The sequence below is a fragment of the Chiloscyllium punctatum genome, chromosome 41 (genome assembly GCF_047496795.1).
Source record: "Chiloscyllium punctatum isolate Juve2018m chromosome 41, sChiPun1.3, whole genome shotgun sequence".
NCBI lineage: Eukaryota > Metazoa > Chordata > Chondrichthyes > Orectolobiformes > Hemiscylliidae > Chiloscyllium > Chiloscyllium punctatum.
In genome coordinates, this window is record NC_092779.1 from 12,421,237 (window position 1) to 12,446,951 (window position 25,715).

A 25,715-nucleotide genomic window follows, 5' to 3' on the forward strand; every position below is an offset into this window, starting at 1 on the left:
AGGTCAATTCCTGGAATGGCGAGACTATCTTACGCTAAAAGATTGGAGCAACTGGGCTTGTATACCCTTGAGTTTAGAGGGAGGATCTGATTGAGACGTATAAGATTATTAAAGGATTGGACACTCTGGAGGCAGGAAGCATGTTTCCGCTGATGGGTGAGTCCCGAACCAGAGGACACAGCTTAAAAATAAGGGGCAGGCCACTTAGAACAGAGTTGAGGAGAAACCTTTTCACCCAGAGAGTGGTGGATGTATGGAATGTTCTACCCCAGAAGGCAGTGGAGACCAAGCCCCTGGATACTTTCAAGAAAGAGTTGGACAAAGCTCTTAAGGAGAGTGGAATCAAGGGTTATGGGGATAAGGCAGGAATAGGATACTGATTGAGGATGATCAGTCATGATCATAATGAATGGTGGTGATGGCTCGAAGGGCAGAATGGCCTACTCCTGCACCTATTGTCTATTATCTATTGTCTATTGACCTGGTCATTACCTCATTGCTGCTTGTGGGAGCTTGCTGTTTGCAAATTGGCTATTGTTTCCTACATTATAACAGTAACAACACTTCAAAAATGTGTTTAATTAGCTTTAGGGCACTTTTGAGAGGTGAGATGGTGACAAAAGAAGCTATAATAATGAAAAATCTTGTCTGCTTTTGCTTTTCTATTAATTTTAAAAGTTCCTTTTTAATGTACTGCTAGTTCAGTTACTTAAGTAACCAAATGACTGATCCAAGCAGCTGGCATGTATTTTAGGAGAAACCAGTGAGACTTATCCCTGGTTAATGCTGGCAACTGCTCATGTCTTGGGCAACTGCAGTGTCACTTTTTGCCAGGCTGATGACGTAGGAAAGCAGGGGGCGACAGTGCATGCCATGTTGCAGGTGCCCACCCTCCTGTCCTTCTGACCACGTTGTTTGTCCCACAAACAGGCACCACTTTTCTGCTCCAGGTTACAGAGTCGTAGAGATGTACAGCATGGAAACAGACCCTTCCCATCCATGCTGACCAGATATCCTAAATTAATCCAGTCCCATTTCTGATCCATGCAGCCCCAATATGTCATGACAGTCAATCGATGGAAACGTGGGGACATTGCAATGTTCTGTTTAGAATTTACACTGAGTTTATTGTCATAGCTGAGGGACTCACTGAAAGTAAACATTTTGGCACTACATGGGAATCTTTCTGGCTGTTTGTGGTGCAAGATGCCATGTGCCAATGTTGTGTTCCTGTTGGAATATGCCAATGTTTACCCCAACCTTCCCACAATGCAGTTCGCAAATTTGCTCTTGAAACCCTCAACCATGCCTCTTTTACCTTGACACCCACCTATTTCAGCACACCCCTGAACTGTCTCCCTTCTCCCACCCTCCTTAAAGGCTGTCCAAGCCTCTGGTGCCTGTATGCTTTCTTGCACCAAGTCCCGGTCATCCAGCTACCCCTGTGCCCACTGACCTATATATCCTCCTGGTCAAGCAACGCCTTCTTTTTGACTTCCCTCTGTGTACTTGCCTCTCTCTATCTCGGTGACCTCCTCCAGCCCAGCAACCCTCCATGATCTCTGCTCTCCTGCAATTCTGGCCTCTTGAGTGATCTCAGATTTTTAATGGCTGTACCCTTGGTGGATGTGTCTCAGGCCTAGGCCTCAAGCTCATGCAGTTTCCTCTCTATTCATCCTTGCCTCACTCTATCTTCCTTTCTTTCCCCCTTTAAGATGTATTTTAAAACTACTTCTGGTCATCTGCCCTTAAAACTCTGTGTGTCTCAGTAGGGTTCCTGTGATGCTCCTTAGACTGTTAATTTATCTAGCACTGTTGCTGCATTCTAATAGTCTAAGTTGTTGCATTTTGAGCCGTTGGTCAATGCTTTGTTCAGTGCATTTTGAGTGAGGATGGTCTTCCTATTCCAGTGGTTTTCCAAGATGAAGCTATGCTGTTGATGGAGGATAAAAAACAGATTAAAAGCTCTCCCAGCTGTTACAGACAAACACAACAATGTTATAGAACCATAGACATTTGCAGCAGAGGGGGCTATTCAGCCCATCATGTCGACACCAGTCAACAAAGATCTGACTGTGTACTGGATTAGTGGTGCTGGAAGAGCACAGCAGTTCAGGCAGCATCCAACGAGCAGTGAAATCGACATTTCGGGCTCTTTATTCATTTCGGGCTCTTTATTCCTGATGAAGGGCTTTTGCCCGAAACGTCGATTTCGCTGCTCGTTGGATGCTGCCTGAACTGCTGTGCTCTTCCAGCACCACTAATCCAGTATTTGGTTTTCAGCATCTGCAGTCATTGTTTTTACCTTAAAGATCTGGCTGTGCTAATTGGTTCTTACACCTGGAGCAACACAAGTGAGCGTCTAAAAACTGCACGAATGTTAGAGTTTCTGACTGGACCACCATCTTTTACAGACTCCCACTACCCTCTGGATGAAAACAAACTTCTCCACAACTTCCCTCTCAACCTCTTACCGCCTGGTTATTGACCCATCTATTAAATGGAAATATTGCCTCCTATCCACCCTCCCTCTGTCCCCCTACTAATCTTCAATACCTCTATTTAGTCTCCTCTCAACCCTTGCTGTTCCAAGGAAAAAATCACAAGAGTCCTGGAGATCTACAGCACAGAAAAAGGCCCTTCCACCCATCAAGTCTGTTCTAGTCAAACACAGCCACATAACAATATGTGGATGTGCGGGTTAGGGTGGATTGGCCATACTAAATTGCACATTGTGTCCAGGGGTGTGCAGGCTAGGTAGAGTAGCCATGGGAAATGCAGGATTACAGGGATAAGTTAGGGAATTGGGTCTGGATGTGATGTTCTTCGGAGGCCTGCTTCCGCTCTGTAGAGATTCTATGAGACTGTAATTCCGGCACTTAGCCCATAACCTTTGTGTGCTTGGTGTCTCAAATGCCAATCTAAATGTTATGAGGGTTTCTACCACCCTTAAGAGGCAGTGACTTCCAGAATTCTACCATCCTCTGAGTTAAATATTTTTTCCTCATGTCTCCTCTAACCCTCCTTTCTTAAACATGTACCCCTGGTCATTGATCCCTCCTTCAAGGGGCAGAGTTTCTTCTTGTCTACCCTTTCAATGATCCTCATTGTTATGCACATCTCAATCGTCCCCACTCCTCCTCAGTCAAGTCTGCTCCAAGGAAAACAACCCCAGTCCAATTACTCCCCAACTCAGGGCAACATCCTGGTGAGTCTTTTCTGTACCGTCTCCCATGCCATCACATTCCCCTACCACCCCACCCATTTCCCCCCCCCCCCCCCCCCCCCCCAAACAAAAATGTGGATTCTGGAACTGCTCGCTATACAATACTCTTGCAGTGACCAGACCAACCTTTTTACCGTTCCACCATCACCTCCCTACTCCAAACCTCTGTTCATAAAGGGAAGACGCCTTCTTAACCATTTCAATCAGCTGTCTTCCCTCTTTATAATCTGCCTACACATATCCACACAAGTAGCTTGCAGCATTGGTCATGATGATGTACTTTAACGTGAATGGAAACTGTAATTGTCCACCTGTTAGCTGGTGACCCAAAATTTAACAACCCTTCACACCCTCTTGAGGTACAGTGGTAGTGTCCCTCCCTCTGAGCCAGGAGGCCCAAGCTCACATCTTATCTGTGTGTGTAATAATGTCCCTGAACAGGTTGATTAGAAAATGTTTGGAACACGCTGCTGTTCCGAACGCACTGGGCTCCACCTAGGGGCAGGCACTGATCAGTGTGTGTTATTTGACCTGCACTGACCTGTGAATGCCATGAGATGGCGCCTGATCTATTAAAACTTCTTCAGGTTGAGGTGTAATTTTAACAATTGCTGTATTTACTGTTCCTGCATTTATGTTTTTTTTGGTCTTTTCATATGTTACACTTATAAGTACAAACATTTAAGAATGCACAATTTAATCACTTTTAAAGATTATTTTCTGCAGAGAAAGTCCCTGAAGTATCTAACTATATAAGCCTTCCTTAAGTTTTTCAAATAATTTATTCTTTCTTCTATTTCAGCTAGGAACACACAATCCACACATGCACCATATTTTAACCTGTCCTTTTTTAACAATCAAAGGATGTCCGCAGCAACTTAGCTGTGGCTTTTACACTGATTCCTGTTGGAAGCAACACTTCACTTAACGTTATTTCAGAGTAGGTTGCTAATGGTTAGCTTGGATGGCTGGTTTGTGATGCAAATTGATGCCAACAATGCTGGTCCATTTCCCACACCAACTGAGGTTATCATGAAGGAATCTCCTTCTCAACCTCTTCCCTCACTTGAGGTGTGGTGACCCTCAGGTTAAACGACCACCAGTTGTGTCTCTCTTGAATGAGAGAGCAGCTCTCTGCCCTGGTAAGACTGTAAGGCATGGCAAGCAAACTTATGACTCTACAATTCAAATGATTCTGCAATTCGTGCTGTATATCTCTAACTGAACTACAAACATTTAACACATTGCACCCAACTATAGAGTGAGCAGTACAGTACCACTCTAGTGAAATAGCCTATGCAGGATGATTTACTGATGATCTACTGCTGATCTTAATACTGCACTTGTAGTAAATTAATCCTGGTAATAGAGAAGAGGTGATTTGTTTCTCCCCCTCAGGCTGGTTTTTGAGATATCTCCACGTTTGGATGAGTTTGTCATCTTTTCTGATGGGCTATTTTCTTCCTAGTTCTCAAATCCCAATGGAGCTAAAACTTAACTGTTTAAAAACCTTTCTGAAGCCTCTGTAATTTGCATTAGATTATTACAATGATTAATGCTTCATATTAATGCTTCCTCCCCATTGAGTCATCTTTGGTATTCAGATCTTTCCAATACCTCAGTCAAATAAACCTACTCCCAATTTAACACCAAGGCATCCAGTCCCTCTGGGTCAACATGCAAAGATCTTAAAGATTTATTTTTCTTCACTGAATTATGAATCTTTGAGTTGTTTTGCCAATTAAATTGCAGTTAATGCTGAACTAACTTGGGTATGTTATGTAAAAATTGTTCTGTTAAACAGACCCAGTTGTGCTCTACATTATTCATGTTTCATCTTTATAATTAATAAAGATGAGTTATTTCGCTCTTTTTTTATATATTTTTCATGTACATTCTCCCCTTTTCCAGCACAAACATTGCAAAGTTAATAAGGGCAAGATTCATGAGTGATTCCTGTTACAGGATAACACAGCAATTCCACACAACTAATTGTCAAATAGTTCAGCAGCTCGAGTATATTGTCAGTCATGAATTATAGAATGTTACCACCCAGGAGGTAGCCAGTCAGCCTGTCGTACCCACACTGGCTCATTGGAAGAGCAATCAAGACTAGTATTAAGACACAGAGGCAAAACCTTCTATTACTTAAACCAAACACCCAGAAAAGCTCACCTCGCCTCACAGTCTGTTAAAATATGAGTGACAGAGGATTCCCAAATTCCACTACTTCGAGAAAATAATATCAATTTATTCTCTAATTCTAAAAGTGAACATTAAACAAAAACTATTCACAAATCTAAGCCCCTCTTTCTCTTAACTGCTTCCTATCAGCCTCCAACGCTATAGCAATATGCTGTTCCAATAAAACACTTTATTAAAATGACATCAATTTAATTTCTAAACCACACAGTCTCTATCTCCTTCTGTGTCTTCAGTCTTCTGTCTGATCTGTCTGGATCATTCTCTTTCTTTTTACTGCAGGTATGTTTCACAAGAAAAGGTATGTCTGACAGAGTGTGTTTTTAAATTTCTTTAAGAGCAAGATGTTAGATGGGCAATTAGCACTCAAGGAGTTTCTCTCTCTTGACCAATTTTCAAAATGGCCACATTTTTATACTCCTCCAACATTGGATCATCTCATTGGTTCAATGTTGGCAAAACAATAAATTAAAACTTGATTGGCTTTTAGCATCCTGGGACATAATTTAAACTGATTGGTTAAATTTGAATTGTTGTCAAATCAGCAACCAAAACTCAACTATCCATTTCACAGCCAAAGGTTATATATTTTCAATTTTCCAGTACACTGTGGGACTGCCATATAGTCATATATGCAGGTGCTTGTAATCTCTTAGTTCAGAACAGCATTCACTCTCTGTTAAAGGTACAGCACACGCCTTCAATCTCATAACACTAGTCTCTCAATTGAAACCTCCTCATTGTCAAGTAGAAACCGTTCTGAAGAAGGGTCACTGGACTTGAAACGTTAACTCTGCTTTCCCTCCAGGATGCTGCCAGACCTTCTGAGTTTCACCAGCAATTTCAAAGCATGTTTCTGATTTCCAGCAACTGCGGTTCTTTGCTTTAGTACAGTCATACAGAGACCCAGGCTAAGGCTCATCTCAGCTCTTTCAACAGAGTTGCACTATACTGCTCACTCAATAGTTGGGTATAGTGTTAAAAATTTTGTAATTTGCCTTGCAAAATCATTTGAATTGTAGAATCAGTGTGGAAACAGGCTCTTCGGCCCAACAATCCAAAGAGTAATCCACCCAGACCCATTTCCCTGCCCTATCACTCTACATTTACCCCTGATTAATGCACCTAACCTACACATCCCTGAACACTATGGGCAATTTATCTCCAAAGGGCATTCTACACAAATCCACCCCATATACCCTATCCCTGTAACTCTGCATTTCCCATGGCTAATCTATCTGGGCACTATGAGACAATTTAGCATGGCCAATCCACCCTAACCTGCACATCCTTGGACTGTGGGAGGAAACCAGAGCAACCCAATGCAGACGCAAAGAGAACGTGCAAACTTCACACAGACAGTCACCTGAGGCTGGAATCGAACCTGGGTCCCTGGCGCTTTGAGACAGCAGTGCTAAACACTGAGCCACCATGCCGCCCCAATGTAGGATCATTTTAAAAATTCTCCGTAGTCAACTTTCCTCACCTTTTATTTGTTTGTGTGTTCCAGAACCCAAAGGTCCTGAGTGAAAATATTTATCCTCCTCTCCCGTCTAGTCTTTCTGATAGAATGACATTTTAATCTTGACCCATTAGATAATGGCAGCTTATTGTTCACAGTTGGCCGGTGAATTGTGGTGGTAGTCTTTTACTTTCTGCCTACTTTCTCTTGCTCCTTGATTTCTATAATAGTTTGTAAGAAAGCTTTTATCATTCCTTAATGGAATGTGGGCGTCACTAATTGCCCCTTGAACGAAGTGGCTTGATGGGGCCATTTCAAAGGCATTGCTGTGGTCTGAAGTCACATGTAGGCCAGACTGGGTAAGGATGGCAGATTCTTTTCATAAAGGTCATTACTGAATCTGATCGGGCTTTATTGATAGCAGTTGTCATTGTCGCTATCACTGAAATTAGCTTAATATTCCAGCTTTATTCATTGAATGTAATTTCCCCCCATTGGTCTAGTGGGGTTTGAATCCATGGTCTTGATGAGCATTAGCTTTGGTCTCTGAATGACTATAGTAAGGCAAAGAATTGCAGATGCTGGGAATCAGAACTGTGAAAAGAGATTGCTGGCCAAACCTGTAAGGTCTGGGTCATAGAGTTAACGTTTCGAGTCCAGCGATCCTCCTTCAGAACAGTTTCTCCAATGGTTTCTGTCTTTACTTCTGCATTTCTAGGTTCTTTACTCAGAGAGTAGTAAGGGTGTGGAATGCCCTGCCTGCAATAGTAGTGCACTCAATAACATTCAGGGCAATTAAATGATAATGTAGGGTGATAATGTAATAGTGTAGGTTAGATGGGCTTCAGATTGGTTTCACAGGTTGGCGCAACATCAAAGGCCAAAGGGCCTGTACTGAGCTGAAATGGTCTATGTTCTATTCCCAGCCCAGTGACGTTGACCCAATGCCATCACCTTACACTAAGGGGTAGCGGGGTGGCCCTGGTGGTTGTTGTACATTACAAAACCAGGTGAGAGGGTTCCACCGTCATCTTCCCATTGCACTTCACCTGTTTGTCTTTGTCTGGCAGAGGACTACATTATGAACATTATTCCAGAAGTCGACTCCCCGGTGCGCCTCCTCAGTCCTAACTGGGGACCTGGAATGCCTAACAGGTTAACTGCGTCATGGAATATCTCCGTTCCTCCGGACCACGTGGCTGAGCTTACTTTTATGGAGCAGTTGATCCCCACGTGTGAACGTGGGCACGTGACCATTGTGATCATCGAGCAGATCAGTGACGGCGTCCACTTGAGCTACAGGGAATCAGACACAATCCCCGAGCTAGTCCCCGAACTGCACCACAGGTTCTGGCTAAATGTGTCCAACTGTGAGACTTCAAATGGCCAGCTGAGTCTGATGTTTCAGGTGCTGGTACGTGAAGGTAGGAAGCAGTCCCACTGAGTCACATCAAATTAACTAAAAGGTGACCTGATTAAAGTAGCACTTCAGTTAAAACAGGCGTATTTTATACAATTCATTCGCAGTCAAAGTATTGGCTTTTCTTGAAAGCCTCATCTTAACCCGTAAACAGACATTCTATTCAGAGGAAGCTCGATTACCCAAATGACACCTGAAGAGAGTATTTTGTACAGATAATTGAATGTTCAGGTAATCGAATGCTGGATAGCTCAGTTTAGCCAAGCATTGGGATCTTGTGATCTTGACTAGATAATCCGAAATTCAGATAATCGAAAATGCCCGATAATCGAGGTTCCTCTGTACTATGTTTTCTCCAGAATATTTATGTGAATTAATGTTATCCTGTATGAGGCTGAACAAACATAAAAGCAACTGGAAGTGGAGACATTATGCTCTGAATTACAAGTAACTATTTTGCTATAAAAATCCAGTGTTGAATATTTGTAACATGATGTGTATAATATCAGACTTTTTGATTCCAAACTGTCCTAATGGTGTGGCTAAACTAAATTGTCAGATTGACACCACGTTGTAAGATATAGGAGGAGGAGGAGGCAATTCGGCCCATCATGTCTGCCGTGCCATTCAATGAGATTAAGGCTGATCTGATAACCCTCAACTCCACTTTCCTGCCTTTTCCCCATAGCCTTCTGCTTGTTTACTGATTTAAAAATATGTCTATCTTAGATGTTTAAAAGGCATTTGGATAGATACACAAATACGAAATGTTTGGTAGAATATGGGCCAGGAGCAGGCAGATGGGTGTAATAGTGCTGCCACTTTAATAAGCTTGTGCTGTCCTAAGTTTTTTCAAGAGAGGTTGTAAAGGCAGTGGTGCTGATATGTCTGGGTATCCACTTTAAACAAAGGCAGGGGAGTGGCCAGTCCTCCCAGTTCAGGTTGTTTTTTCTAGTTTGGTCTGTTTTAGCAGGCAGTCAGGAACAGCTGGTAGCAGAGAAGCTGTTACTATGAAACAAGGTTCCATGCTTCAACTGGTGTTTCTTGCCTGACTATCCACTCTGCAATCTCTCCTGCCTGTAAGAATCTGAGTTTGAATTTATCATTTGCCAAGGGGTGCGTTTAAGGGCTGTTGTAGGGATTGGAACAGCTCCTTTCTTAAGTTGTGATATTGAGTCGATTGGGTTTTCAAATAGTTATTAGCAATTTTTCAGAAGATTTGTAGCTCAGGTTGATGAGAAGTATGTAAATTAGCTCGCTGAGCTGGAAGGTTTGTTTTCAGACGTTTCGTCACTAAACTGGGTAACATCATCAGTGAGAGTCTCTGGTGAAGTGCTGGTGGTATGTCCCACTTCCTTATTTATAAGTCTTAGTTTCTTAAGGTCGGTGATGTCATTTGTGGGGTTTTTTCAAAGGAAGGTAGATAGGATCTAAATCATTGTGTTTATTGCTGGAGTTCTGGTTATTCTAAATTCTGTTTTCTTTTGTCTGTGCTTCAACTGTAGTGTGTATCTAAATTCTGTTTTGCTTAAAGCTGAGTGATTTGACCAGCTGTATCACTCCTGGAGTATCCACTTTACATCTGCCTTTAAAGCACGAAAATGTTCGGGTCTAGGCTACCTTAAAATGTTTTGAAGAGGTCTGACCTGTTCCATAACATGGGCCTAGTTTACTTGGGTTTATGTTTGCCATAGAATGGTTGGACCACAGGGTTTGTTTCTGTGCTGTATGACTAGATGACTCAGTTGAGGAGGAACTCCTTCACCCAGAAGGTTATGAATCTGTGGAATTCCCTGCCCAGTGAAGCAGTTGAGCCTTCCTTGTTGAATGTTTCTAAGGCAAAGATGGGTTTTTGAGCAGTAAGGGAATTAAAGGTTATGGTGAATGGGCAGGTAGGTGGAGCTGAGTCCACAAAAAGATCAACCATGATCTAACTGAATGGGGGAGCCAGACGTCAAGATTAGAGTGGTGCTGGAAAAGCACAGCAGGCCAGACAGCATCTGAGGGGCAGGAAAATCGACGTTTCGGGCAGGAGCCCTTCATCAGGAGTCCACAGGACCAGATGGCCTACACCTGCTCCTAGTTCTTACATTCAGCCTTGAATATACTTAACAGCTCAGCTTTGTATGAGCCAGCTAGACTGTTGATTGGCTGTCACCATCTTCCTGTTAGGTTGCAACCTCTAGTGTGACAGAGGAAAACCACTCACTCAATAGTCTTAACATGGGTCGGTTTCTTGACCGTGACAGCAATCAGGTATAAAATACATTAGACATTGCTACTCCGACTATGAGGAAAACCTCTCTTCTTCCAGACACTGAGCTGCTTAATCTGTCCAAATTCTTACAATGTGACATTGGACGGAGCCAAATGCAGTTTTCAGCATGAGCCAGGACTGCACACAACACACAGCTAACGAGAGTGATGTTGCAGTTATAGAATACAACCTTTTGTGTGCAGGTCTGTCATATAAAAATTTACAAAGGCGGACAATCGGAGTTATTTTCAGCTACAGAATTAACGTTTTCAATTAATGCAGCAAAAATGAAAGCAAGGGAGCACAAAAAAAGATGATACAGACAATGGCGATGTTGGTGAAATCCCATAATTTTATCAAGTTTTACAGCCAGTAAAGAAATTTTTGTAACCGAAAGCAAAAAATGCTGGAGTTCATGGTCGGTCAGGCAGCATCCATGGAGAGAAAGCGCTGATGAAGAGTCATCTAGACTTAAAAAGGTTAGCTTGCTTTCTCTCCATGGACGCTGCCTGACCCGCTGTATTCTCCAATATTTTTTGTTTTTGGTTCAGATTCCAGCATCTGCAGTAATTTGCTCCTAAGGACTTTTGCAACTGTAGTCAATGTTCTGATGTTGATCAGGAATCGTACAGCTCTTAATGTATTGCAAAGTGCACTCAGAATAGCATTGGAAAGCAGAGACATGTCCATTACCCTGCCCAGGAATTAGATCTTACAGCTATTGCCTTTTCAGGGTAGGTTTTAGACCCATGAATTTGTTGTTTTGTTGACTTTATTTTTCCCGAAATATTACGAAAGATTCAGAATAGGGGCTTTGTTCTGCAGTTCCGTTATATTGCATGTTGTTTTTGTATTGCATGAGATCCCAGGGCTTCAGTATACAAATGTAATTGCCAAACGTGATCCCGAAATAGATCAAAATTCAATGCAATATAAAACAATTCAACTTGATCAGCTTCGTTTTAGAGTACTTGGTTTTTTTTTGGGTTGTCAGCTTTTTCATAAACTGTACTTACAAGTTGGAATGTTGGAAAGGAAGTGTGGATTAGCCTGGGGACAACAGGTTTGCTACCTGTTCCAGGTGGGACGGATTCAGGACTGACCAACCTTGGTGGAGCTGGCGATGTGATGGGTCAGGGCAGTCTTCAGAATAAAGAAAACTCTTTCTGAAATATTCAACAATTTCAGCGGTAGCAATCAAACCCAGTAATGAGCCTTCTCCCACTCTGATCAATATCCCATAGCTATCACAATGGCTCGGTGGTTAGCACTGCTGTCTCACAGTGCAAGGGACCTGGGTTCGATCCCATTGCTTGGGTGACTGTCTGTGTGGAGTTTGCACACTCTCCTCATGTCTGCATGGGGTTCCTCCAGGTACTCTAGTTTCCTCCCACAGTCCAAAGGTGTGCAGGTTAGGTGGAATGGCCGTGGGAAATTGTCCCATAGTATCCAGGTGGATTAGCCATGGTATGTGGGATAGGTTTGTGTAGAATGTTCTTCAGGAGGTTGATATGGACTCTGTGGGCCAAACGGCCTGCTTTCATGCTGTAGGGATTTGAAGTTTGGTCTTCCTCATGGGACCAATTGACCCAATGTCATACTGCAGTTGACATTGATACTTTTCCAATGAGATGTTTATTACAACCATGTCTGTTGTTCTGTAACCTTTAGCCTTCAGTCTGGAAGCTTTCTCTTGCAGATGTGAGGTCTTCATACCTGATGCTGTCCAACACGGAAAGGATGTGAAGTTAAGGGGTTGAGATAAAGGTCAACTATGATATCATCAAATGGTTTGAGAGGCCGAATCCTGCCAAAGTATACTCCCATTCAGTTCTGACACTTGCTGGGGAATGCCCTAATGTTAGACCCAGGACATCAATGTAGAGAAGACAATGCACTCTTCTCATAGGCAAGTTACTGAGCAATATTCTCTTTCTGAAACAGATTCGATGGATATTATAACGATTGCTGCTGCTGTCGCTGGAGGTGTGGTCCTTCTCATTGTCATCGCTGTGATTATCTGCTGTGTTAGACAACGGTACGTCCATTCACTCCTCTTCCTCTGCTTTCCCACTTCTCCTTCGAGACTCCTCTCCTTGACAGTGTCCCACCCAACTGGCTTTAGACGATGGGTGCAGTGTTTGTTGACAGTCCCTTACTTGAATGCCGCTTGGTGATGGACCGACAACAGAATATCTGAAGAGGAGTAATATTGGACTCTCAATGTCAAACCCTGGTTCTGTCTCCACCAATGCTGCCAGACCTGCTGAGTTTCTCCAACAATTTCTGTTTTGTCTTGGCAAGAAAACTGAGCTGCTCAAGCCCAGTTTGTACATATTGGACGATCACTAATAAATTCAATAGGGATTTCTGAAGACAGTTCTTTAGCCACTTCCTCTGGAACCCATTCCATATATTAATAAGGTTAGATCACATGGGATCTAGGGACACCTGGCCAATTGGATACAAAATTGGCTTGATGATAGGAAAGCAACATTAGTGGTAGAGAGTTGTTATTCAAACTGAGGCCTGTGACCAACGGTGTGCCCCAAGGATCAATGCTTGTTCTGTTGTTCAACACTTATATAAATGATTTGGATGAGATTATAGGAGGATGACACTGAGATTGGTAGTATAGTGGACAGCAAAGAAGGTTATCTAAGAGTACAATGGGCTCTTGATCCCACTGGGACATGGGCTGAGGAATGACTGGTGGAGTTTTAGATAAATGTCAGGTATTACTTTATGGTAAGACAAACCAGGGCGGAACTTACATAGTTAATGGTAGTGCCCTGGGAAGAGAGTCCTAGGGGTACAAATACATAGTTCCTTGAAAGTGGCATCATCAGATAGACAGTGAAGAATGTGTTTGGCACACTTGCATTCATTGGTCAGAGCACTGAGTACAGGAGTTGCGATGTCATGTTACAGCCGTACAAGATATTGGCACGGCCACAGTTTGGAGTACTATGTACAATTCTGGTCGCCCTATTACAGAAAGGATATTGTTAAACTGGAAAGAGTGCAATAAAGATTTACAAGGATGTTACTGAGACTGGAAGGTTTGAGTTTTGTGAAGAGGCTGGATAGGCTAGGATTTTTTTCCCCTCAAGAGTAGAAGGCTGAGGGGTAACTTTTATTGAGTTTTATAAATCATTAGAGGCATAAATAAGGTGAACAGTCAAGGTCTTTTTCCCCGAGTGGGGGAGTCCAAAACTAGAGGGCATAGGTTTCAGGTGGGAGAGGAAAGATTTAAAAGGGACCTGAGGAGCACCTTTTCCACACACAGAGTGGTGTGTTTATGGAATGGGCTGCCCGACTGAATTCATTATCTCGCTTTCGAAAGCCTCCTACTTGCCAGATGCCCCTTTACCTCTGAACAACCTCCCCCCCACCCTCATAAACCTTTGAAAGTTCCTGTCTAATACCTTCAAAATTGACCTTGCCCCAATTTAGAATTTTAACTTGTGGACCAGACCTATCCTTTTCCATAACTATTTTAAAACGAAAAGAATGATGGTCGCTGGTTCCCCCAGAAACACCTTCAGGGGTCACTTGTTATAATTTAACTCAGGCTTGTCATTCTGATCATCCAACAAGCACACACCCACAATGAGAAGATTGAGGTTACTACTGGCCAACCTAACAAAGCTAAGCAACTGTTATCTGAGAGCACAAATTCTTTTAAATCATTTGTGTGCTATTGCAGTGACAAAATGGCATCCACAAAAGTTGAGGGATCTTACGTTAGCTGCAAATGACTTACAACTACAATGTATAATCTCACAGCATGCATTTTCCCCAATCTACCATTCCCACCAAGCTGTACAATCAACCCTTATTCGATGAAGAGTGCAGGAGGCCATGCCTGGAGCAGCACAAAACCTGGTGAAGCTACAAAGCAAAGTGACTTATATGCCAAACAGCGAAGTAGCATGCAATAAACGGAGCTAAGCAAATCGATTCGGACTCGGCTCTGCAGGTCTGTACAGCCAGTCAGGAATGGTAGTGGATATTTAAACAACAAACTGGAGACAGACTCTTTATGAATACCCCAGCCTTAATGATGGGGGAGCCCAGCGCTTCAGTGCAAATGACGAGAGTGAAGTATGTGCACCCACCTTCAGCCAGAAGTGCTGACTGACTGATTCATCTCAGGGAGGAGAAAGTGAGGACTGCAAATGCTGGAGATCAGAGTCGAGAGTGTGGTGCTGGAAAAGCACGGCAGGTTGGGCAGCATCCGAGAAGCAGGAGAATCGACGTTTCAGGCATAAGCCCTTCCTAATGAAGGGCTCATGCCCGAAACATGGATTCTCCTGCTCCTTGGATGCTGCCTGACCTGCTGTGCTTTTCCAGCAACACACTTTCAATGCTGATTTATCTCAGCCTCCTCCTGAGATCCCCAGCAGTTGAAGAATATAGCTCACCACCACCTCCCCTAGGGCAAAGAGAGATGGACAATAAACCCTGGCCTAGCCAGTGAAGGCCATGAATGGCATTTTAAAAGCTGCATTCCAGGGGAAGCTTAATTAACACATGAAGGACAGAGAAACAAAAGAGTATGGTGATGGGGTTCAATTAAGAAGAATTGGGAGGATGTTTGTGTGGAACTTGAACAGCAGTATGCTCCCTGTTGGGCCGAATGTCCAGTAAATACTTTGTAACTTTATAATTAAATGTTATAATAATGGAGCAAAACTTTAGAAAGCTTCTTATCCACTGAACAGAATGAGCGTGGATCAGCAAGTTTGCCAAGCCTTCAAGTGCTCCCTTGTCCAAAATATGTCGAAAATTTCCTGTTCCGTTTCAATTTCTCCATTTGTGCTGTGGCTTGGATTCGAACAATGTTGAAAACCAGCCAAATGTTTCCTGTGTTTGTTGTGGGCGTGACCTTTATCATGGAGTTTGGGAAGGTGGAGACTTTTTAATCTGCTCATCTGAAAGTCATTCATTAGAATACCACAAACCAAAATCTGCATTTTGAAACACCCTTGACCAAAATTGTGTTTACAATTGTCTATGTAAATCACCACTTTAAATAGAAGTCCACACTAGACTAGATAAGGTGTCTTACCCAGTGTGCAATGACAAGGATTATGTGGAATTTTTAAGTCCAGTCACATTTGGCCCCACTGACAGTCATGGGGAAAAGATGAGCATTAGAAACTCTCAAAATTAGTGAAGAATTGCGTTTGTTATATAAACTGTTTGTTATATAACTGTTTGTTAGTCCCTGCATTCAAGTGACCTCCAGGCGAGAACATCATTTTAATGATCGCTGTAAATTGGCCAGGCAAAACCTATCTGATTGATCCCCTGACTTGATTTCAGTCTTGTACCTGTTCACTTGGAGTTTTTATTGTTTGTTTCTCAGCACACAGTCACTTTCCGGGAATGTTTCACATCTAATTAGATTAGATTAGATTACTTAGATTAGATTACTTACAGTGTGGAAACAGGCCCTTCGGCCCAACAAGTCCACACCGCTCCGCCGAAGCGTAACCCACCCATACCCCTACATCTACATCTACCCCTTACCTAACACTACGGGCAATTTAGCATAGCCAATTCACCTGACCGGCACATTTTTTGGAGTGTGGGAGGAAACCGGAGCACCCGGAGGAAACCCACGCAGACACGGGGAGAACGTGCAAACTCCACACAGTCAGTCGCCTGAGGCGGGAATTGAACCCGGGTCTCCGGCGCTGTGAGGCAGCAGTGCTAACCACTGTGCCACCGTGCCGCCCACACTCGTGTGTCTCTTGGGTTATTGCTGGCCAACTCTCTGACACATCACACCGATTGATAAAGGTTTCAACTTCACTTCAAAGCAGGAATATTTTTAAATTTTTTTTGCAAATAGTGGCTTAAAAATTCACACAAACTTCTGGATGGGTGCAAGTTAATCAAGGTGAATCGACTAAATTGCTATAACCCAACTACAGAATTTTGATACTCTGTATATTAATAATTCAATAGCCAATGACACAAAGCTGGGTGGGAGGAAGATGCAAAGGATGATGCAAAGATGTTTCAGTGTGATTTGGAAAAGTGAGTGAGTGGGCACATGCATGGCAGATGCAATTTAATGTGGATAACTGTGATGTTATCACTTTTGTTGCGAGAACAGGAAAGCGGATTATTATCTGTATGGTGATAGATTGCACTTTCCCCTTTCCCAATGAAACCTGGGTGTCCTTGCACATCAGTCATTCAGGGTAAACGTTGCAGATGCAGCAGGTGGTGAAGAAGGTAAACGGTATGTTGTCCTTCATAGTGAGAGGATTTGAGTACAGGAGAAGGGATGTCTTGCTGCAGTTATACAGGGCCTTGCCGAGACAGCACCTGGAGAATTGTGTGAAGTTTTGGACTCCTTACCTGAGGAAGGATGTTCTGGCAATGGAGGGAGAACAGTGAAGGTTTCCCAGACTGATTCCTGAGGTGGCAGGACTGATGTATGAGGAGAGATTAGATCTCTTAGGACTATATTCACTGGAGATTTGAAGAATGAGGGGGGAATCTCATAGAAACCTATAAAATTCTAACAGGGCTAAATGGTCCCCAGTGATCAGAGAATCCAGAGCCAGAGCTCACAGCCTAAGGGTATGGGATAGGCCATTTAGGACCGAGGTGAGGAGAAATGTCTTCATCCAGAGAGTGGTGACCCTATGGACTCCTCTGTGACAGAAAGCAGTTGAGGCCAAAACACAAAATGTTTTCAAGGAGGAGTTAGATACAATTCTTGGGGCTAAAGAATGTGGGGAAAAAACAGGAACAGGGAGCTGGGATGATCAGCCATGATTGTATTGAATGGCAGAACAGTCTCGAACAGCTGAATGGCCTATTCCTGCTGTAAGCCTCATATTTTCTGTGTGCCTCATATGGAAGTGAAATCTGAAGGCTACTATCCTCTGCATGGAATAATTCAGCACGATAGGGAGGTCATTTGGATATAAGTGATTTGTACGTGAGCATAAGAGGTTTGTTGGTAAGTTTGTAGGTGACACAAAAATTGGAGGTGTAGCAGACAGTGAAGAAGGTTACCTCAGATACAACGGGATCTTGATCAAATGGGCCAATGGGCTGAGAAGTGGCAGATGGAGTTTAATTTAGATAAATGCGAGGTGCTGCATTTTGGGAAAGCAAATCTTAGCAGGATTTATACATTTAATGGTAAGGTCCGAAGGGATGTTGCTGAACAAGGAGACCTTGGAGCGTAGGTTCATAGCTCCCTGAAAGTAGAGTTACAGATAGCAAGCTCTTGATGCAGCCCATGCAGGGGGGGCAACATGGTGGCTCCGTGGTTAGCACTGTTCCCTCACAGCGCCAGGGACCCAGGTTCGAGCCCAGGCTTGAGTGACTGTATGTGTGGTGTTTGCGCATTCTCCCTGCGTCTGTGTGTGTTTCCTTTGGGTGCTCTGGTTTCCTCCCACAATCCAAAGATGTGCAGTTTAGGTGGATTGGCCATGCTAAATTGCCATTGTGTTCAGGGATGTGTAGGTTAGAATCATTGAGATATACAGCACGGATATAGACCCTTCGGTCTAACCCGTCCATGCTGACCAGATATCCCAACCCAATCTAGTCCCACCTGCTAGCACCCGGCCCATATCCCTCCAAACCCTTCCTATTCATAAACCCATCCAAATGCCTCTTAAATGTTGCAATTGTACCAGTCTCCACTACTTCCTCTGGCAGCTCATTCCATGCACACACCACCCTCTGTGTGAAAAAAGTGCCCCTTAGGTCTCTTTTATATCTTTCCCTTCTCACCCTAAACCTATGCCCTCTAGTTCTGGACTCCCCCCACCCCAGGGAAGAAACTTTGTCTATTTATCATATCCATGCCCCTCATGATTTTATAAACCTCTAAAAGGTCATCCCTCAGCCTCCGACACTCCAGGGAAAACAGCCCTAGCCTATTCAACCTCTCCCTATAGCTCAAACCCTCCAACCCTGGTAACATCCTTGTAAATCTTTCCTGAACCCTTTCAAGTTTCACAACATCCTTCCAATAGGAAGGAGACCAGAATTGCACGCAATATTCCCAAAGTGGCCTAACCAATGTCTTGTACAGCTGCAACATGACCTCCCAACTCCTGTACTCAATATTCTGACCAATAAAGGAAAGCAAACTGAATGCCTTCTTCACCATCCTATCTACCTGCGACTCCACTTTCAAGGAGCTATGAATCTGCACTTTAAGGTCTCTTTGTTCATCAGCACTCCCTAGGACCTTACCATTAAGATTATAAGTCCTACTAAGATTTGCTTTCCCAAAATGCAGCACCTCGCATTTATCTAAGTTAAACTCCATCTGCCACCTCTCAGCCCATTGGCCCATCTGATGAAGATCTCGCTGTAATCTGAGGTAACCTTCTTCGCTCTCCACTACACCTCCAATTTTGTCATCTGCAAACTTACTAACTGTACCTCTTATGCTCACATTCAATGCATAGATAAAAATGACGAAAAGTAGTGGACCCAACACCGATCCTTGTGGCACTTCACTGGTCACAGGCCTCCAGTCTGAAAAACAACCCTCCACCACCATCCTCTGTCTTCTACCTTTGAGCTAGCTCTGTATACAAATGGCTAGTTCTCCCTGTATTCCATGAGATCTATCCTTTTAAAAAAATCTCCCATGGAGAAACATGTCAAACGCCTTACTGAAATCCATATAGGTGACATCTACCGCTCTGCCCTCATCAATCCTCTTTGTTACTTCTTCAAAAACCTCAATCAAATTCGTGAGACATGATTTCGCACTCACAAAGCCATTTTGACTATCCCTAATCAGACCTTGCCTTTCCAAATACATGTACATCCTGTCCCTCGGGATTCCCTCCAACAACTTGCCCACCACCGACGTCAGGCTCACTGGTCTATAGTTCCCTGGCTTGTCCTTACCACCTTTCTTAAATAGTAGCATCATGTTAGCCAACATCCAGTCATCTGGCACCTCACCTGTGACTATTGATGATACAAATATCTCAGCAATCTGCCCAGAAATCACTTGCCTAGCTTCCCACAGAGTTCTAGGGTACACCAGACCACGTCATCAGGATTTATCCATTTTTATGTGTTTCAAGACATCCAGCATTTCCTCCTTGTAATATGTCCTTTTCCGCAGTAAACACTGATGCAAAATACTCAATTAGTATCTTCCCCATTTCCTGCAGCTCCACACAAAGGCTGCCTTGTTGATCTTTGAGGGGTCCTATTCTCTCCCTAGTTACCTTTTTGTCTTTAATGTAATTATAAAAACCCACTCCCCCTCCCTTTCTGTCCTTCCTGTAGCATTTGTATCTGGAACTTTAAGCTGCCAGTCCTGTCCATCCCTGAGCCATGTTTCCGTAATTGCTCTGATATCCCAGTCCCATGTTCCTAACCATGCCCTGAGTTCATCTGCCTTCCCTGTTAGGCCTCTTGCATTGAAATAAATGCAGTTTAATTTATCAGTTCTACCTTGTTCTCTGCTTTGTCCCTGACTGTTTGACTTGCTTCTTTTCTCAATATGGTCCTTTAGTCAGGGGGAAATGTCAAGTAATAGGATAAGGGGATGCTTTTGGGCGGGATACTCTTTGGAGGGCTGGTGTGGACTTGTTGGGCCAAAGGGCCTGTTTCCACACTGTGGAGATACTATGCAATTAGTCTCATTTTCCCCTGTACTTTGCCTGATAAATGTTCCATTTTGGCTTCCAGTGTTTATTCAATTCCTTTTAAACATTTCTTGCCTTCACCACCCATTCAAATGGCTCGTTCTGAACCAGACCAAGCTCCAACAATAACAGCAGCCAAGCCCATCGAAACTGGAATATTTCCCAGGCAGTTAGATTAATTGAGATTGAATGTAGAAGGTGCAGAAGTCTCGCTGTATTTTGGCTTCCTTTCAGCATCAATTTCAGGAGGATTTGCCAGGAATTCTAAAGGGGTTGGAGTTTATTGCTCACAGAGGGTCCAGCTGAAATGCAGTTTAAAAATTCCCAGTTGCCAAAACATCAGGATTTTCAACCATCTCTCTCTGTCCAAACTCGCTTTGCATTTTCTCATCAGCCTGTCAGGGAAAGTTATAGTTAGCGTGTACATTGAGTCTGCAATTACTGTTTTTGATGAGTTTTGAGATGTGTGTTCCCAGTGCAGGAGAGTGGTGCTGCCATTTTAAAATGGCCGCTGTGATCTATTGACCTGTGCTGTGTTGCACCTGTCACATGACCCTATCAGTGGGAGAGAGAAAGAACAGCTTTGTGAGAAAGGTCTGGTAAAACGAAGACGATAGAGTATAGACATTCATTTGTTCCAAAACAATGATGTCTTTATTTCAGATATGCAAGGCGTATCTTGTAATGGCTCCCAAACTGTTCATACACCACTACCCATGACAGTCATTCTCCAAGTACAATTGCAGCATTTAAAAGGCATCTTGTTGGGTATGTGAATAGGAAGGGTTTGGAGGGATATGGGCCGGGTGCTGGCAGGTGGGACTCGATTGGGTTGGGATATCTGGTCGGCATGGACAAGTTGGACCGAAGGGTCTTTTTTCATGCTGTACATCTCTATGACTATGACTCTGTCATTTACTCCAAAAGGTTTTGACAAGCACTTTGAATCTGGAGCACAGGAAATGCTTTCCATCCATCTCTTGAATAACCCAAATTAAATAAATAACCCTAAACCTCTGAGTGTTGGTAAACTGGCCTCTGATTTTCTGGCACCACTCCAAGTGGTGCTCCAGTTTTGCAGGTGGTGGCTAAACTATTCTACTTAACACTGTGCAATTCTGGTCTCCCTGCTATTGGAAGGATGTTGTTAAACTTGAAAGGGTTCAGAAAAGATTTATAAGAATGTAGCCAGGGTTGGGGGATTTGAGCTACAAGGTGTGGCTAAATAGGTTGGGCCTGCTTTCCCTGGAGCATCAGAGGCTAAGGGATGACCTTCGGGATTTATAAAATCCTGAGGAGCATGCACACGGTAAATAGACAAGGTCTTTTTCACTGGGGTGGGGGAGTCCAGAACTAGAGGGCATAGGTTTAGGATGAGAGGGGAAAGACTTAAAAGGGACCTAAGGGGCAACTTTTGCACAGAAGGCAGTGTGTATATTGAATGAGTTGCCAGAAGAAGTGATGGAGGAGGCTGGTACAATTACAACATTCAAAAGGCATCTGAATGGGTATATGAATAGGAAGGGTTTAGAGGGATATGAGCCAAGTGCTGGCAAATAGGAGTAGATTAGGTTGGGATGTCTGGTCAGCATGGACGAGTTAAACCGAAGGGTTTGTTTCCGTGCCATACATCTCTTTGACTCTATGGCAGGCGTTAGCAATGAATCAAGCCTCTTGACCTTTTCTCTTCTGTAAGTCCAATAATTAAAAGTACCGGTTTTAAATGAGAAATTGGAGCAGCGGTAGACTATTTTGCCCCTCGGTTCTGTCCAGTTCAACATGATCAACAGCTGATTATGTACCTCAACTCCACTTTCCTGCCCCCTCACATTTCTCTTAATTTCCATAATGGCCAGAAATCTATCAACATGGGGATGGAGGTTGGGGAGGCAGGGTTGGAGAGACTACTGTAATGTCGAGAGCCTGGTTATAATCTGGAAAGCACTGCCTGAAATCATGGCCTTCAATGTGGAATTGGATAAGCTTCAGAGAAAGAAAAGGCACAGAGCTACAGGGGTGGAGAGGGGGGAAGAGTAAGACTCCCCTTCCAGTGAGCCATCATTGGCTCCATGAACCAAATGGCCTGTCCCTGTACTGTAACCATTCCACAGGAGTATTTTATCAAAAGTCACTTATTATTGGGCCTGAACACAAAGCTGGTGACCATAGTGCAATTTGACAGTTTCCCTGAGCAAGTAGGTAATCGAGTCTTGAAGGCCAGTCTTCATATTTGCTTCATAATCCGATTTTGTGGTTATAACAGAAGAGATTATAAAGAGTCCTGATCTGCTTGAATTGTTGTATCATCTGTCTCATGAGCATTGCCACAGGGGATTGACTGGTGCACAGAGTCTCTTTTTGATGCCCTTCTGCCCATCGTGGAGCAGTTTCTATTTTAAAGACAGCTGCTTGTTTATTTTGCAGCTCAAAGTGAGTTCCCACCTTCAAAAAAGTTGCTCGCAAATTGATCTCTAAGTTGGGACATTTTATAAAACTCTACAATGAAGCACCTTTTTAATATTCTGTTTTTCTTCAACCATCCTGACCTTTGCACAACTTTGTCACCTGACTCAGTGTCTGTACTTCAGCAGATTCATTTAGTGTTTTATCAGTAATATATTGTCTCTATCATTCTCTAACATGCTTCTTGTGTCACCAAAGCTTAATTGTAGATCCAATTTGACTGTTTTAGTAGATTGTTGGGATAATCCCTTCAATTTGGCATCTGTTACTATGGCCCTACTTTGCAGTCCTATTTTTCCAGCGTAATTGCTGTAAATTGATTAATGAAGGTCTGAGCTTTTTGTGCAATCACTGATCTGGTTAAACAAGATCAATCAGCACGTTACTCGGTCAGAATGCGATGAGGTGACTCCCTTGATTCTGTCTCTCAGTTGGGGTAAGGGGGTTGCATCAATCTCTCTGCCAACTCTGCAGACTGCAGTTGCATTATTCTGTTTTATTAACTTGTGCTCTTTAATCAAAACTGGACAGTTGATTAATCGCAACAATAACTTCCCCAATTCTTTGAACTGCTTTCTATTGTGCTCTGCCTCTGTTTGATTTTATGGTTTTCTGTCTGAGGCTAGTAATCGAAGGAAGGCCCGAGAGAGTAACAGAAACGTAGGTAATGCATCATTCAAATTACCCGTGTGGTTTAAGTAAATCTTTGTTGCAATTTAAGATCTTTCCAATGTTCTAGTGATTTTCAAAAAAGAATGTAGTTAATGTCTTTTCCCTCAGTAATGTTATCAATTTTACATTTAACAAAGCAGTAAATTATTGTAGTTTGTTTATGCTTTCTGGGTGTCTAGGTGACTGTTTTTTTAAAAAAAAATTTCCAGAATTAACTCTGATCTGGGATGAACTGGCGAGACGGATACAAAACTGGCTTGGTTATCGAAGACAGACAGTAGTGAAGGGTGCTTTTCGGAATGAAGATCAGTAACTAGTGGTCCACAGGGATTTGTTGTTTGTAATATATCTGAACGGTCTGGAGGAAAATGTAGGTGGTCCGATTAGTAAGTTATGGATGACACCAAAATTGACAGAGTTGCAGATAGTGAGGAGGATTGTGTCAAAGGATATACATTGCAGATTTGGGCAGAGAGATAGCAGATGGAGTTTGAAGGTGAAGCATTTTGGAAGATCAAATTTAGGTATGAATTGTACAATAAATGATAGAACCCTTAGGAGCATTGACATACAGAAGGATCTGAGAGCACAAAGAACAAAGATAATCTACTGCAAGGAACAGGCCCTTCAGCCATCTGAGCTTGTGCCGATCCAAATCCACTGTCTAAACCTATCACCCAATTCCTAAAGATCTGTATCCCTCTGATCCCCACCTGTTTATGCATCTGAACAGATGCATCTAAAATGAATCTACTGTGCCTGCCTCTCCTACCTCTGCTGGCAACGCGTTCCAGGCACCTACCACCCTCTGTGTAAAGTTCTTTCCGTGTGTATCCCCCTTAAACTTTTCTCCTCTCACCTTGAATGCATGCCCTTGCGTCGTCGTCGTTGTTGTTGTCGTTGTTATTATTATTCCTCACCCTGGGAAAAAGCCTGTCTAAACCCTTCATGATTTAGACAGGTCCTCCCTCCATCCCCCTCCCTTTTTTTTTAATGAAAGCAATCCTAACCTACTCAACCTGTCTTCATTGCTAGCACCTTCCATACCAGGCAACATCCTCGTAAACCTTCTCAGCACCCTCTCCAAAGCATCCACATCCTTTTGGTAATGTGGCAACCAGACTTCTACACAGTATACTAAATGCAGCCGAACCAATGTCTTGTACAATTTTAACATGACTTCCAGCTGTTACACTCAATACCCCGTCCAATGAAGGCAAATATACCACATGCCTTCTTGACCACTATCCATTTGTGCAGCCACCTTCAGGGTACACTGGACCTGAACTCTCAGATCTTTCTGCTCATCAATTTTTCCCAAGGCTCTTCCATTTACAGTATAATTTGCTCTAGAATTAGACTTGCCAAAATGCATCACCTCACATTTGCCCAGATTGAACTCCAGCTGCCATTTCTCCGCCCAACTCTCCAGTCTATCTATATTCTCCTGTATTGTTGTGGTTCTGTTCGCCGAGCTGGGAGTTTGTCTTGCAAACGTTTCGTCCCCTGTCTAGGTGACATCCTCAGTGCTTGGGAGCCTCCTGTGAAGCGCTTCTGTGCTGTTTCTTCCGGCATTTATAGTGGCCTGTCTCTGCCGCTTCTGGTTATCAGTTCGAGCTGTCTGCTGTAGTGGCCGGTATATTGGGTCCAGGTCGATGTGTTTGTTGATAGAGTCTGTGGATGAGTGCCATGCCTCTAGGAATTCCCTGGCTGTTCTCTGTTTGGCTTGCCCTAAAATGGTAGTGTTGTCCCAGTCAAATTCATGTTGCTTGTCGTCTGTGTGTGTGGCTACTAAGGATAGCTGGTCGTGTCGTTTCGTGGCTAGTTGGTGTTCATGTATACGGATCGTTAACTGTCTTCCTGTTTGTCCAATGTAGTGTTTTGAGATCCCATGGGATCCCATGCACGGACTGCACAAAACACTACATCGGACAAACAGGAAGACAGTTAACGATCCGTACACACGAACACCAACTAGCCACGAAACGACACGACCAGCTATCCTTAGTAGCCACACACACAGACGACAAGCAACATGAATTCGACTGGGACAACACTACCATTATAGGGCAAGCCAAACAGAGAACAGCCAGTGAATTCCTAGAGGCATGGCACTCATCCACAGACTCTATCAACAAACACATCGACCTGGACCCAATATACCGGCCACTACAGCGGACAGCTCGAACTGACAACCGGAAGCGGCAGAGACAGGCCACTATAAATGCCGGAAGAAACAGCACAGAAGCGCTTCACAGGAGGCTCCCAAGCACTGAGGATGTCACCTAGACAGGGGACGAAACGTTTGCAAGACAAATTCCCAGCTCAGCGAACAGAACCACAACAACGAG

At 43.4% G+C, this 25,715-nt stretch overlaps 1 protein-coding gene across 1 annotated transcript in view; it reads left to right on the plus strand.

The window, feature by feature from the left end:
- The window catches only part of cdcp1a (CUB domain containing protein 1a), a 113,318-nt gene that overhangs the window by 83,524 nt on the left and 4,079 nt on the right, over positions 1–25,715 (plus strand). The window contains exons 7-8 of the mRNA XM_072560378.1: positions 7,961–8,314; positions 12,512–12,605. Coding sequence (XP_072416479.1) covers positions 7,961–8,314; positions 12,512–12,605 — 448 coding nt within the window. The remainder of the gene's footprint in view (positions 1–7,960; positions 8,315–12,511; positions 12,606–25,715) is intronic.